Source organism: Epinephelus moara, chromosome 8, assembly GCF_006386435.1.
Source record: "Epinephelus moara isolate mb chromosome 8, YSFRI_EMoa_1.0, whole genome shotgun sequence".
NCBI classification, from domain to species: domain Eukaryota; kingdom Metazoa; phylum Chordata; class Actinopteri; order Perciformes; family Serranidae; genus Epinephelus; species Epinephelus moara.
The window spans coordinates 17,367,521-17,381,999 of NC_065513.1; the positions used below are offsets into that span (position 1 = coordinate 17,367,521).

Sequence of the window (14,479 nt, forward strand, 5' to 3'; positions counted from 1 at the left end):
CTGCGTCACAGAGGACATTTAGTTATCCAAAGGTTCGCTTATGCAATAGCAATGACATTCATGCCTTTTTCACTCTGAGCATTTCGTTCCAGCTTGACCTACGAGACGAACAGCACAGTGTATTCATTCACATCCGGCATGATCGAATTTGCTGAGCTCATTTGTGCATGCATGCTCGTATATTCCAACAAAATCAATTAGCTGAGAACTGGGTTGACGTAGTACAGGAGTCGATGTGCTACGAGTGAAATTGATTGACTGCTCACGAAACACACTGTTGCACGTTATGAATAGGTCATGTGTAGCTGGTACCAGAATGAGAGCAGCCCTGTGCAAGATAAATATTTACAAATCAAGCCACGAGAATTTCACTTAAAGATTGGTAAAACGTATCAAAATGTTAAGTGCAATAATCACAATAAAACTGCCAACACAAAAATAACATTACAAAGGTGTGACACATTTGCGCAAATAAGACTTGAGTGAAAAAAGAGCCCAAAGTCAATAAAAATCATTTGCTGAAGCTTTAACATTGTGTGTCGGAGATTACAGAAGATTATAGAAAACTGTTTGTGCATTTAAATCGCTGATACCTCCTCTATTATTGCGCTGCAGCAGGCCAGCGTGTCCTTTCTTGTGCATGCATCTGTCAGCAGAGATCAATAAATCATGTGTTTTTCTTATTTGTGGACCGGTGACTATGCTTCACTTGGCCTGTCACCATCGACTCCAGGTTTCAAAGAGCGAATCCTAGAGAGGAGTGCTGTGACTCATCCACATTTCTTTTTAAAGGGTGCATTGGCTAAATTATAATTCAACATTTTAAGACTTAAATAAGATTAATAAGATTTCAACAGCTAACCCTGACTGAACAGCAGTAGAAGATATGCATTGCTTTCAAAAACAGCTGTTTTGGAGAACATGATTCAAACTATATTATATTTACCCCACCAATAAAAGCAAATGAGCCTGTACTTTAAGGTAAGAAGACTCTGAGTAAATTATTTGGCACTCTGAGTCACTCAGACCTGAAGCAGTCACATAATTCACCTAAGGAGCACTTAAGCAAAGATAAAAGAGCAGCTATCTCTCCTCCTCTGACCCGAGGAATAGCTGCACTTAAACCCTGGAAATTGTGGTCAGGAAAGACCAGTGTGGACATGCACAAACAGAATGCAAAGACGAATAAATCCTGACCCCTGACAGAAGAGGATATTATCTGCTCTGTGTCCTAAAAACACACTTTAAATATAAGTAAGGTGCATTTTTCAGTCACTTGTGCTTAACGTACAGCTTATTCAGGACCAACATGAAACTTTCTCCCAGCAGAGGCCAGGTGCACTTTTTAAAACCACCTCTAGGGGCAGTGTTGTACTAATTTTCAGAGGATAATCTGAGTCCAGCAGAGTGACAACCTGTTTGCTTCTAATCTGAAGCTGTCATGACCCAAATAAAATAGATTTGGGGTAAAGCGATGGGTAATGATTAATCATGTGCAGCCTCGTGTGAGCACTGTTTGCTTTTCAGGTGAAAGGATGTTTGGATGTAACTCTGTCAAAGAGTGGTGCTCAGACAAAACAAAAGCAAATGTTCTAAATATATACTTGTACTTATACTTTTGTGTTCAATCTCTCTCAGATATTCACACCACAGTCCATTGTAATTTAGAACAAAACGTTTATTCAAATCAAAAGGAAGAACTAGACAAAAGGTTAAACCATTCAGAACGTAGTATATTCATAGAATATCTATACATCGTCATGATTGACAGACAAAAAAAAGAAGATAAAAACAAACATACAAATGGAGAATGAAGAAAAATTCAGTGAGTGATATTGCACTTTGTTTCTAAAATGTTTCAGATCCCGTCTCCCAGGTTCTTTATCTCTGAACATTTCAGCTCCTGCCTTTTACTAGGTCAGGAGTTTAGCTTAGTTTTGACACTGGACTACTCTGCGGCCCAAGCAAATGGACTATGGAATTGACCAACCTGAAACAAATATGTAAGCTTATTCATTAGCGTGTAGCTCGATTCAGTTTCCCTAAGATAAAAATCCAAACAAAGAACTGCAAACAAATATAATCAGGATAAGATATAAGTTTACCGTGGAAGAAGGGGTTTGTATGCTATCCCTAAATGTTTCTCAAAGGGGTGGGGGGGATGCTGATCAACAGCTGCCACCCCTAGGCCTGAGGGGGGACCAAAGAGGTCAGGGAGGCTAACTCAGGAACGTTGCTTGTTAAACTAGGAAGCAAACTATATCAATGCCCAGAAATACATGGAAAAAAAAAAAATAGCTTCATCAGCGTCAGAAAAACAACACAATCGAGAGGCCTGTCCAGGATATCATTTTTGCAACACTTGCTTCTAAAGGACTTTTTTTTTTCCCCTCTTCCCTTTTTGTCCTTTTGAATAAACATGGAAAGGTCTAAAACATACAGGTGTGTACAAACAATAATAAAAAGGAGAACACAAGTTAACAAAGACACTGTAAGATGAAGAATCATGATCAGGTCTTTTCTGTGTCAAGGCCACGAAGATAAGATCACTTTAATAATCTGCAGTTTGTGGATTACTGTCAGAAGCTGTGTATTTAGTTGCCAGCTGGATCTCGATAAGAGCGTGCACACACACACACACACACACACACACGCACATACACGCACAAACTTGTGTCAGCTACGTTTTAAATGTAAACTTAAAAAAAGGTCACTAATCTTAAAAAAAAATGCATTAACGTCCTACACAACACTGCTTTACTGAAAAATCCTCTAGTATAACATGGTTGGTACCACGGTTTTTCTCCAGACCTTCACCATTGAATGCTTTTTTTTTTCATTGTTTTCTTATCAAAAAAGTGCTGCGTTTCTTTTTTACTTCTCTATGTCAAACCTCTGTTACAGCTGGTCTTTTGTGTTGAATGAGTTAGAAAACCAATGTATTACTCATGTCAACCTACTACTACTTGTTCTGACCAGTCTGAACAGAGGTTCAGCAACATCCCCGGCTTTACATTTGTGCCGGGTTTGCTTTGTCGCGCCTCTTTTACCTTCCTTTCTTTTCTTTTTTTTTTTTTATAGCTAGCATTCTGGCTTCACTGGTCTGGTAAAGTCTAACTGTTGGTTGGATGATCTGGGCAAGTGCAGCAGGACAAAAAGGGAATGTGATTAATCTCGGAAAGCTGCCTTGCTTCTCTGCAGGTCTATCCTCTTGTTTTGGTAGTTACAAAAAAAAACAAAAAAACGCTTCATTATTTTTAACAGTGCAATTTAAAAGAAAAACCTATAACATTTTTTTTTTCTCTTTTTCTTTCCAACCGTTTGGCAAGTGAGACGACCACCTGAGACAGTGCTTTTTGGGCAGTTATGCAAGCCTGGCTTGCCCTGAGATTAGGAGTAGAGGGGCTGCAGGTAATTAGGGTACCACCCTCTCTGTTTCACACACACACACACACACACACGCTCACACACGGACTCACACTTTTCTCTTCAGCTACGATTTTTTGAGTGGCAAATACAGGTCTGCAACCCTCCTAGTCCAAATCCAGAGCAACCTCAACACAAAAAAGGCTAAAAAGCTATTCTATGATTGGAGCTAAATACAAAAACAGAATAACAGAGCTAAACTAAAAGAGGAGGGAAGCCACACTTGGATCCAAGCTGAGGAGGCAACATCTTAAAAGAGCTTCCAGATGGAGATAGTGTGCTGCAGTTTTTGTTAAAGTCCAGTCGATGGTTGTTATAAGTCACTGAGGAAATGTCATAAGGAGAAAAAAAGAAAAAAATCTTAAACAAATTCAGTGCATTGTTCTTGTCCTTGTCAATCTTTTTTTTTCCAAAATCAAATCCTGTTCTCAGCGCTGCTCAAAAGTTATGCAGATGAAAGTCTTAAAAGAAGCCTGCAGTCTCATATATTCTTTGTCTGGTGCATTACAAGGCTGGAACCAAACTATTAGTGATTTCTTTTTTCAATTCTCATTAAACAGAGCCACACAACTCAAGTAAAGAATAAAATGTGCAAAACAAAAATCCAAAATGAGGCAGGAGGAACTAGTCTTTGCTCTGTTGTTGACTGCTGCCACTGAATGCTCTCATTCATACAGACTATGGTGGTTAGAACGTTGTTAATTTTCTCTCTTCATTCCGTTTTCTTTAGGTGATTCTGCTGAAGTCTGGACATGATTAGTCCTGCCCTTTGTATTAGGAGTCATGTCCTTATGTGCCACGAGTTCAGAAGAATCAAAGGGTTAAAGAGGAGCTTGGCAGGCAGAGCCTTGCTGATTCTTCATCGTCATTGTCAATACTATCACCAGGGCTCTCGCTACCAGTGGGGCTTTTCATACAGACTGAATATGTGTTTGTCTGTATGCATCCCATCCTCAGCAGGCTGACACAGGAAGGAAGCGATGCCCCAAACTAGTGACTCCTGTTTCTCTCGCTGAGGGAAGGCAGGAACAGGTTTGTCCAACCCAACTCAACCGTGGGTATTTGTCCAAGTCTTTGTCTGTTGGTTGGATACTTCATTTCTCTCTTGCTGTCAACAGCGTTGTGTGAACGTTGTTGTTGGAGAAAAATAAACAAAGCTGAGCCTTGCACGCGGGTTTCTTTTGAGATCCCCAAGTCAGTCGGGGGAATTTCAGAAATACCCTTCAGCGTGATGGACAGGCGTCGAGCCTGCGCTCCTCTGTGCGTGTGGCGTGATCGGGGTTAGGATCGATCTGGAGTGGAAAAAAAGAGGGTTAATATATTGAAATACATCTGATTTAATTTAGTCTGTAATAAAGATATAAATGGACAAATGCCTTGCTCTGTGTTACTTGGTGCTTACCTCGGAGTACAGAGGAGGAGGCTGGAAGCGGAACTCGTGAATGTAGGCGAAGAGAGGTCCGTCCAGCTCCTCACGGGCTGCTGGGACATCCAGACTGCTCTGCCTCTGCTCTTCTGTCACAATTTCTGCATAGCTTGGAGGAGCTGCAGAGGAAGAGCGAGCCACGTGTTAGCATTCTTGGGAAGCATACTCAAGAATAGAGTCCTTAATGTAAATCATGACCTTGAGATCCAACCTACCTTCAGGCCTCTCAGGCAGTCCCATGCCCAACCAGCTCATGCTGCACTGGCTGCTGACGCTGGAGGTACGGGAGCCGAAGGGGTGGAGAGGGATGGTTCCAATGACCAGGGGCAGGTTCAGGGAAAGGTTAATCGCCCCAGGTATGTCCACGTAAACCTGAACACGTGAGGACAGCACAGTAGGTCAGAAAATGCAAGTCATTCTCAGGTATAGTAAACATGCTGCAGTGTAAATAAAGGGCTTTGAAACGGAACATTCAGCATGAAATCGAACAGCTTTTTAATCCTCTATAAAATAAAACCATGCTTGTCTGGGCTAAATGAGTTCAACCATATGTGGGTCAGTAACTTGAGGTCTGGTGCTTATGCAAGGCAGAGTCTGCGCCTGGTGGCTGTCTGTTCGCAGAGTAAAGAGGTTATAAGCACCTTCGAGGCAGGTGTTACCAAAGATATTCTGGGCTAATGCTCTTAGCAGCATGTGGAGATAACACCTGGTGCAATCCAAGGCCCAGATTTGGCAATGCAAGCTGAGTCAGCTAGGTCCTTCACCAGGAGACTGATTGGCCTATTAGGAAATATTGATTCTGTACTGATAATGGTACTGAGTAATGGTGATTATAAGAACAAGAGGAGACTGTAATAAGGGCAGAAACACCTATGTGTCCATGCCAATAAAGGTAAAGTGGCAAAGAAAAAGAATGGGGTGTGAGTGTAGCCCAACTACAGCAAGACTGTACTCACCATGAGGGAGTACTCCACTCTGATAATGCTGCAGTCCAGGATGGAGGGTGAGACAGGTGGGATCTTCAGCATCTTGCCGCTCCAGGTCTCGGTTTTGCCCGAGGACAGAGACTCTCCCCGCAGGTTGGCCACCAGCTGCTTGACCTCCTTCATCTTCCCTTTGGCATAGAAGGTCTGGGTCTGATAGATGGCTGCCTTTGGCACCACCATGCGGGAAGAGCAGTTCTCGATCTCGGCAAAGATTTGGATCGACTCTCCTGCGAAGTCAGAGAGGGTAGAGGAGAGGTTAATCCGAGTTACTCTATGTGTCCATCAATAGTAATCATCTTATTGTCATCACTGATTAATGCACTTCTGGTGAATAGATGACTAACAAGATTCTCATTATGAATCAGTTACTCATTCTCACCTGGGGTGTATCCCTTCCTTTCGATTTTGGCACTTAGGGAAATAGGACCTGAGGTGCAGAACCAACAGCAAAGTGTCTTGTCTTTCGTGCCGGCCTGTGGTGACTGAAGAAAAAGGAAAACAGACGCATTAGCAAATATTCAGAGAGTTTTTCCTAATATTCCCGACCAGTGTCACCAAAGTCTGATTCTCTTTGTCCAATGTCTCAGCCAATAATTAGACTAAATATAAGGTTGTTTAAAGAGCACTTACCAGCAATAATGGAGTGTTGATGTCAATGTGCTCAAAGACTGTAAATTCCTTCTTGGTCTTCATTGGCAGGAGCCATGGCCTGTGGAGTTCTGCCTTTACCCAATAGCGCACACTGCCGTGCTTCCCTTCAAAAGAGGTAGCCAGAGGTCTACAGGAAAGACGAGATGAGGGAACAAGAAGAGAACGGGGGTTACATTAACTGTCAAGAGCTCATACTGTATACCCTCCAGCTCAATAATGATGATGTTGATATTCAATTCAAAGTGTGGTATTAAAACACTTACGTCTGTGGAAGCTCGAGGCTGAATGCATACTCATGTCTTCCTGAATGGATAGTGGTGAGTCCTTCCTCCGAGTTGTCATCGTCTGAAACACAAGGAGGACAATATTCCAAACACATGTATACCATACCTGGGCAAAATGCTCTACGAAGGCATCTGAAAGTCATACCAAAAAACACAGGGTGGGGGAGACAGAAGAGAATAAACGGATTTTACTATCATATCTGTCCGTTGAAATAAAAATGTATTGAGAGATGAGCAGCAAACTAACATCTAGACTAGAGCACACCAAAGTTGTGTATGAGGTGGCAGAAACTGTACGTGCATGACTGAGCGTGCTTTTGTATGGACAAAGAACAACATCCAAGAGATCCTATTGTGGCATATATGATGGAAATACCAAGCTATTGTGGGGGGGGACTGGGATATATGGGGCAACAACAAAATGTGTAGGTGAATCTGTCTCATAAACTAGGACCAATTTCCATTTATCTCTGAAAAACAAGAGCATCTTATTGCAGAGGGTAAGGCGTCGGCAAATTGCTCATAAGGATTAAAAACATTTTTTTTCCATTTAAACCAACATGAGTGCTTTTTGAAGAGCTGGGTCGACAAGCCGGGTGTGCTTCTGCCAGCTCAGCACTCCCTCCCCCTAGCAGCAGCAGCAGCAGCAGCCGTGTGGTAAACAAGTGCGGAGCTGTCAGTCAAACGGCAGACTCCAGCAGGAGGAGACCGGCCTAAACCGGTGTGAGCAGCTTCCCACAGCCGCTCTGCTCTCATTACGCATTCACTGTGCGACACCGCAGTCACTACTAACAAGCCTGCTCCCTCCGACCACCTACTACCGCAGTTTTTCCACCCTTTTATCTGCCTCAGCATCACCGGAAATGTCTCATAAATAGCTTGGGGAGAATAGTAGCTTTGTAAGAAGTATTATTTTGGGTAGTATTGCGCGTACTGCAACAATGTATCACCTCAATTTAACCCTTAGCCCTTGCCGTAGGCAGACTAAATGTCTGACAGTCAAGCAAAATGACAGCTTCACCTGATACACACTCAATAAGCTGCTGCCGAGTGGACCAGAAACTATTTATCCATTTAACTATAAGAGTAAAAAGGTGTTGCACATGAAGGAAGCGAAACCCAAGCCAGTAAAGGCACACGTATGCACATGCAAGCGTCCACAATGAAGCCTTTCCGTATTAAAAGCAACCATAATGCGGTTGAATGAACGCGAATGTCTAAAGCACAAAGCTGCTGACAGTAAACCCCAATGCAACCTCATATTATCTCCCTACAAAGCACATATGTGCAAAGGAATGGTGTTGTCAATGGAAGAAGAATGGACACTATCAATTTTGCACCAATACCGCATATTATAATGTATTTTGAACAGCTGCTTGTACCAACTCATGCCATTTTGCAGGTGTTTTCTTAATTAAAAAGTTGCAGAATTTTCAGTCACTCTCTGCAAGAACAGTGATGTCATTGGCCACACATGAGCACCTCAGCCAATCACGCGCGGGCGGGGGAGGAGCATGAGCGTCGCTCCGCCCCCGCCCGGTCCAGTTTTCTGAACAGGATTGAACCGCTTTGAACAATGGGTGGAAACTTAAGAAAAGCTACAAAGAAACGCTAAATTTAACGCGTTTCTGCGTCGAAAATGTCCAACAAAGCCGCACATACACCACTGCACGTTATTAGTCTGTCGTCCTGCGTTTTAAAAATGAGAATTATTGTCGTTTTATACTTGAAATACTGTGAAAAACACAAGACAGTCGAGGTGCTGTCATTCATTCTGACACCTTGACACAAACAAGTAAGGATGGAGCTGTATGCAGCCACTTACACCAACGCCAGCACATGAAAGAAACTACAATATAAAAGGTTTTGAATTCTTATTTTTAAGGTATTAACATTGAAATATAAGGAAACAGCATTGCCAAGTGAAGCTGATCTCAACCAGCACAAAGAGCATCCACAGTTTCTCTAAAACTTCTGCTGTTACAATAAAACAAAAATCTCTTACCTCTCTCATGTCCAATTAAAATATCTTTGTGATTTAGATATTCCACTTCTTCTGTGTAGTTTTGCGTGTAGGCAGTGTTGGATCCAGCATTTCTCGACTCAGTCCAACGAACTTTAGCAAATCCTTTAGCGTGGATTTTGAGAGATTTCACGCGGATCTCTCCGGTGACTTCGATGATCACCCTCCCTGAGACGCAGTCCCCGCTGGAGAAGACGGGAACATTGCTGTCATTGAGACAGTCGTAGCTCACTGTGAAGCTCTTTACCTTTCCTAGCACCATGGTGGAAAGAGATAGGCTACAGAGACCTTGAAGTTAGAAAAGAGAGTCTATGAAAAATATAATTTCATAAGAAAAAAGGGGGGGATGCAGTCTTTAGACACTGATCAGTATCTCTGCCCTGCAAAAAGCAGTAGGCACGATCAGTGGCTTCTGTGCGAGCAGTTCATTGAGATGTGTGATGGCTGAATAACAGCAAGGGATGCTGTTATCATCCGCCTCTCTGCGAGTTGGTCTCCAGTCAAAGACAAGGAAACCCCCGTAGCTCAGCTCACTTTAAGCGACAGGCTGTGTGAAAAACAACCTTGGGCGCATGCGCGGCGCTCCGCTGCCCCCTCCTTCCGCCTTCTGGAACAAGGCAGTGAAGTGTGGCTCTGAGCCAGATGACAAGTTTGGTTAAACAGCTGAAAGACTGCACAAAGAAATATTCACCACAGTAGATTTATAGGTGAGTCTTTACAGCTCATTTGTTGTATTTAAAATACATAAATACATATCCCCAAAAAGTCTCATCCCTACTCATCTCCAGGCTTTTTATTCAGAGTGCTATAAGAAATGTGTGTACAGATTGTAGGGCCCACTAGAAACAAATAAAAACACACATTATCTCTCTTTACTCTCATAACTGGTTCACCTTGGCATCTTTTCTTAGCAGTACATCTTTCACCCTTATGTCTTGGCTTGCAAATGCATTGTATTCATCTGCCATATAATCCACACATATGGTCTCACATACATCCAGGGACACTACAACCTCTCCATCCATCAACAGAAAACAACAGAGCTGAATCTTCCATGATGCCTGCAGCATAGATCATGTACAATTCCTGTAGGCTATACCATAAATCCACACGATTTAAGGGTATGGGCAGACTTTCAGAGAGGGTTCCCATATATTCATCTATATCATATATCCCTGTTTTAACATTAAAACAATCCGTGCACATATGGGGGGTTGGGATTTCTCATTGTGTTGAAGTCACAGTTTACAGAAAAACAACTCTGAGGCTCAAAACGCCATCTGGTGGCCACCAGGGCTCCTAACGTGAGCTGCAGCATCACCTGTTGAACAGCACTGTAATTGTGCATTGTGCATTGCCGTCAACACACTGATCATGACAATGCAAAACATTTGTGATTCATTGTGGTTATTTACAAGGTGCCACACCAATTCAGCAATACAATTATCTGCGATAATGAGCATTTAAGTTGCAGGAAGTAGTTGGATAATTACAGTGTCTCTGAAAGTCTATGGTTGCAAGATCAATTAAAAAACAATATTCCATGCTAACCCCTTTCATTTAAAAATGGCATCACTTGCAGTCGTATGAGGCTGTTTCACTTCATAAGTTATTGGCTAAATATTTAGTTAGTCTCACAAACACATAGACATGCATCTCTGTGACTGTGCTACTCTACAGTTGTGAACATAACAGTGCCAGCTCAACTACAATGTTCAGCAGAGGTGTTTTGTTAAAAGATTAATGCGGCCCCCTAGAGGTTGTAGTTTGTCATTACAGTCAGCTTTATTTATGTATCCCCATGTAAAAGCTTTTTATTCTTATAATTATTTTCGCAATTATTGGTGGCAGTTGGAGTAAATATTTCTGTTTATCAATTAAGTTTTTTTTTTCCACTGGAAAAAAATCCCCACAACATTTTCATAAAGTTGGACTGCTTCCCTTTGCCCTAATATAAGAAAACTCTTATTTTGAAAGCGTAACCAGGATGTATATGTGTAGTCCCTCAGACTCGTAAAGTAACCAGTACTTGAAAACAGGAACAACTTTTGACTGTCTTCTGTCATGAATCTCATTCAGTCTTGACAAATCTATATTATTACATCGGCAAATTACCATATCCGAAGAGGTGAAACGTCATGAATACGGAAGTGCTGGCTTTGATATTCCTTCTTCAAATCTGTGGTCAAAGTTTGTGCCAAAATGCAACCAGACCCAACATTGTGATGGTGATGAGTGATGCATTTGTAAGTATGAATAATATTACATGTCACAGTGCTTTGCCACTGTATAGTAACTGACACAATAACAGTAGAGTTTTTATATGTGTGTAGGCTACAGCACTGTGACAGGACAGGCTGTAGTTCAAGATTAAACATACAGAGATGCAGTATTTTTCACATTTAATCTTTGTTTGACTGTGCACCTTAGTAGCTTTGGGTCCAAATGTTATTTTTCTTCTTTCTGCAGGATGGGCGATTGACCTTCGACCCTGGCAGCCAAGTTGTGAAGCTGCCATATATAAACTACCTCAGGGAGCTTGGTGCTACATTCCTCAATGCTTACACCAGCTCGCCCATCTGCTGCCCCTCAAGAGCAGGTAAGTTACCCATTAAAACATCACTGGGGACAAAGATATTATGACATATGTGATGGTAATAAAGGTGGTATAATGATTGTATTTCAACTGTTCTATCTTTGTTCTGCAGCTATGTGGAGTGGTCAGTTTGTTCACCTCACGCAGTCATGGAACAACTATAAGTGTCTCGACGCTAATGCAACAACATGGATGGATTTGCTGGAGGCGAATGGATATGTTACCAAGTCGATGGGCAAGCTGGACTACACCTCAGGGAGTCACTCTGTCAGGTAAGCAGACTGTCAGGAACAAGAGTGAGCCTGTATCTCAGATACAGAGGAAAACTCCTACACTAACCTTTTCTTTCTTTCTATTCATCACTCAAAAACACAAAAGACGCACCTTAGTGTATGACAAAGAATGATATACTGTGTATGTGGGCAGCTATTCTCCAGAACAGTGTGAATCATCTTTTGGGACACTTGTCCTTACATGCTTCTTTCCACTTCCCCTTTTTTTTATGTGTCTCTGCCTGCACTTTGTTAGTATTTGTATGTTTGTGCAACTTCTGCAGTAATCGAGTCGAGGCCTGGACACGAGATGTTCAGTTCCTCCTGCGCCAAGAGGGCCGGCCTGTTTCGCAACTTGTTGGGAACATGTCAACAGTAAGGGTCATGAGGAAGGACTGGGAAACCACAGACAAGGCTGCACAGTGGATCCGCCAGAGAGCTGCATCGTCACAGCAGCCCTTTGCTCTGTATCTCGGCCTCAATTTACCTCACCCGTATAGAACTGAATCCCTGGGGCCCACCGCAGGAGGATCCACCTTCCTTACCTCACCGTACTGGCTGAAAAAGGCATGCTATTTCTTTTCCTGTGTCTTGAATGCTTTCTCTCCATTATCATAAATCACTATTAGGTTTTAAATTCTTATTCTACACACACAGGTGTCCTCTGAGCTCATCACTGTTCCTAAATGGCTGCCTATGGCTGCCATGCACCCTGTCGACTACTACTCCACCTTCACCAAAAACTGCAGCGGTGATTTCACTGAGGACGAAGTCAAAAGCATAAGGGCCTACTATTATGCCATGTGTGCCGAAGCAGACGCCATGCTGGGTTAGTTGAACAGCAGTAATTCACCAGGGGGCGGACTATCTAAGCAGGAGGTAGTGCGTGTGATAGCTAAGTTATTAGACTCACAAAGATGGCTCAAGTTCAAACCAAACTCTGTTGCCAAGATTACTAATGACGCCGCACCAAACCTATTCAGGTTCACAGACCCAAACATGCACAAGGCACTCGTCTTACAGGATCCCAATGTGGCAAAATACAAGTACAAAGGTAAAGTAGTGTCAGAGAGAGACCAGTACAGCCAGCATACCAATCTGGCTATAAAACAAGGCATAGCATAGCAGGTGACAGCAGGTAGCTAGATTTAAGGCATATCAGTCAATTGCACTGAACTACTTCAGCAGTGTCACTGTTGATTTAATGCACCCTAATAGAACATATGGGTACTGTGACTGGAATTACTGTAGGTGAAACCTCCCTCAATAAATAAAGGCAAAAAGAATAGTAAATGCTTTTGATAGGCACCATGATATGAAAGTGTCATGGAAGATCCATTTCCTGTAGCATGCATCAGCAAGAGTTAAATGCTCTGTATTGCTTGTATGCATTGCAGTAGTTGTTTCTTTACTTATGCTCCCACTTTAAGTTACTTAATATGCTCACATATCAAAGGCTTGCCATTACAATTTAAGTCATTTCTTAGATCAAATTAAGTAAAAATCCAGCTGCAGCTCAATGCTTACTCTGTGTCTTGCACATTCTCTGTCTCACCAGGTCAGGTGATTTCCGCTCTGAGAGAGACTGGCCTGCTTAACAACACTATTGTAATCTTCACGGCCGACCACGGAGAGCTAGCCATGGAGCACCGGCAGTTCTACAAGATGTCAATGTATGAAGGCAGCTCCCATGTTCCCCTGCTGATCATGGGGCCTGGGCTGATGTCTGGCCTGCAGGTCAATCAGCTTGTGTCTTTGGTTGATCTCTATCCCACTGTGCTAGGTGAGAAAGTAGACAGAAAACATACATTAAAATGTCTGTTGAAAGGTAGAATAAAAGTGTTAGAGAACTGTCTCTCTGCTGTCAATAAAAGCACTACCAGATTTAGATTTTAGTATTTTAACTCGATGTAACACACTTGTGTATTTTGCAGACATTGCTGATATTTCAGCAGTAGGCATTCTCAGTGGCCACTCGCTCCTTCCTCTGCTATCCAAGGCCAGCACTTTCTCCAAGAAGCAACATCCAGACTGGGTTCTGAGTGAATATCATGGCTGTAATGTTAATGCCTCTACTTACATGCTGAGAAGTGGGCGGTGGAAATATATTGCCTATGCAGATGGTGTGAGTGTCCCTCCACAGCTTTTTGGTGAGTTCCTAATTTCAGAAACTAAACTTCAATCCTCATATGCTTTCAGTATGAAAAAAAACAATGATAAAACTGTACTTGGTGTTTTTTTGCAGATATAACACTGGACAAGGAAGAACTTCATGATGTAGCTCTAAAATACCCAAATGTTCGAGAACATCTGGACAAGCTGTTGCGTAGTATTGTAGACTATCCAAAAGTCTCTACAACTGTCCATCGTTACAATAAAGAAGCATTCAGTGCCTGGCGCCAGAGTTTGGGGGGAAACTACAGTCAGGTCATTGCTAACCTCAGGTGGTTTGTGGATTGGCAAAAAGATCCCTCAGCCAATGAGAGAGCTGTTGACAAGTGGCTTTATGGCTCTTTGTGATATTTTTTTATGGTTATGATGATGGTTAACTTCAGGGTGTCTTTTTTTAATGAGCTGGACTCAGACTTTGCTTAAACAAGGACTTGATGTTTTATGTAGAGCACTTTAAATTGCCTTTTTTGCTGAAATGTATATAAATAAACTTGCTTTCCCTAACGTGACAATGTCATGAAGTGAGGTATATTAAATTCCTTCAATAATTAAATCGTTATTTTCCAAATAAACTGTTATTATTGTGTTCATTTTTGTATAGTTTTGCTATTTTGTTTACATCTGCAGACACTCAGCTGACTGA

General features: G+C 42.2%; 2 protein-coding genes across 2 annotated transcripts; one reads left to right on the forward strand and one right to left on the reverse strand.

Annotated features, from left to right (window-relative positions):
* Positions 1–1,657: 1,657 nt before the first annotated feature.
* Positions 1,658–9,315, reverse strand: arrdc3a (arrestin domain containing 3a). Its single transcript, XM_050050423.1, has 8 exons — positions 8,779–9,315; positions 6,753–6,834; positions 6,469–6,616; positions 6,218–6,320; positions 5,809–6,065; positions 5,068–5,224; positions 4,829–4,971; positions 1,658–4,718 (listed from the first exon to the last, which is right to left on the reverse strand). The coding sequence occupies exons 1-8, from the start codon at positions 9,056–9,058 to the stop codon at positions 4,650–4,652; spliced, it is 1,239 nt and encodes a 412-aa protein (XP_049906380.1). The 5' UTR covers positions 9,059–9,315; the 3' UTR covers positions 1,658–4,649.
* Positions 9,316–10,804: 1,489 nt separating this feature from the next.
* On the forward strand, positions 10,805–14,408 carry arsk (arylsulfatase family, member K). The gene is made up of 8 exons (XM_050050023.1): positions 10,805–11,042; positions 11,266–11,395; positions 11,505–11,664; positions 11,949–12,231; positions 12,322–12,493; positions 13,223–13,447; positions 13,599–13,814; positions 13,910–14,408. The coding sequence occupies exons 1-8, from the start codon at positions 10,935–10,937 to the stop codon at positions 14,182–14,184; spliced, it is 1,569 nt and encodes a 522-aa protein (XP_049905980.1). The 5' UTR covers positions 10,805–10,934; the 3' UTR covers positions 14,185–14,408.
* Positions 14,409–14,479: the final 71 nt, after the last annotated feature.

Excerpts from the sequence above, each read along its gene's own strand:
- arrdc3a (XM_050050423.1), bottom strand. The coding sequence starts at position 9,058 with ATGGTGCTAGGAAAGGTAAAGAGCTTCACAGTGAGCTACGACTGTCTC. Across the intron at positions 6,066-6,217 it reads AAGGAAGGGATACACCCCAG|GAGAGTCGATCCAAATCTTT; the intron begins GTGAGAATGAGT and ends CTGACTTCGCAG. Across the intron at positions 4,719-4,828 it reads CTCCTCCTCTGTACTCCGAG|ATCGATCCTAACCCCGATCA; the intron begins GTAAGCACCAAG and ends TTTCCACTCCAG.
- arsk (XM_050050023.1), top strand. The coding sequence starts at position 10,935 with ATGAATACGGAAGTGCTGGCTTTGATATTCCTTCTTCAAATCTGTGGT. Across the intron at positions 12,232-12,321 it reads CACCGTACTGGCTGAAAAAG|GTGTCCTCTGAGCTCATCAC; the intron begins GCATGCTATTTC and ends CTACACACACAG. Across the intron at positions 13,815-13,909 it reads TGTCCCTCCACAGCTTTTTG|ATATAACACTGGACAAGGAA; the intron begins GTGAGTTCCTAA and ends GTTTTTTTGCAG.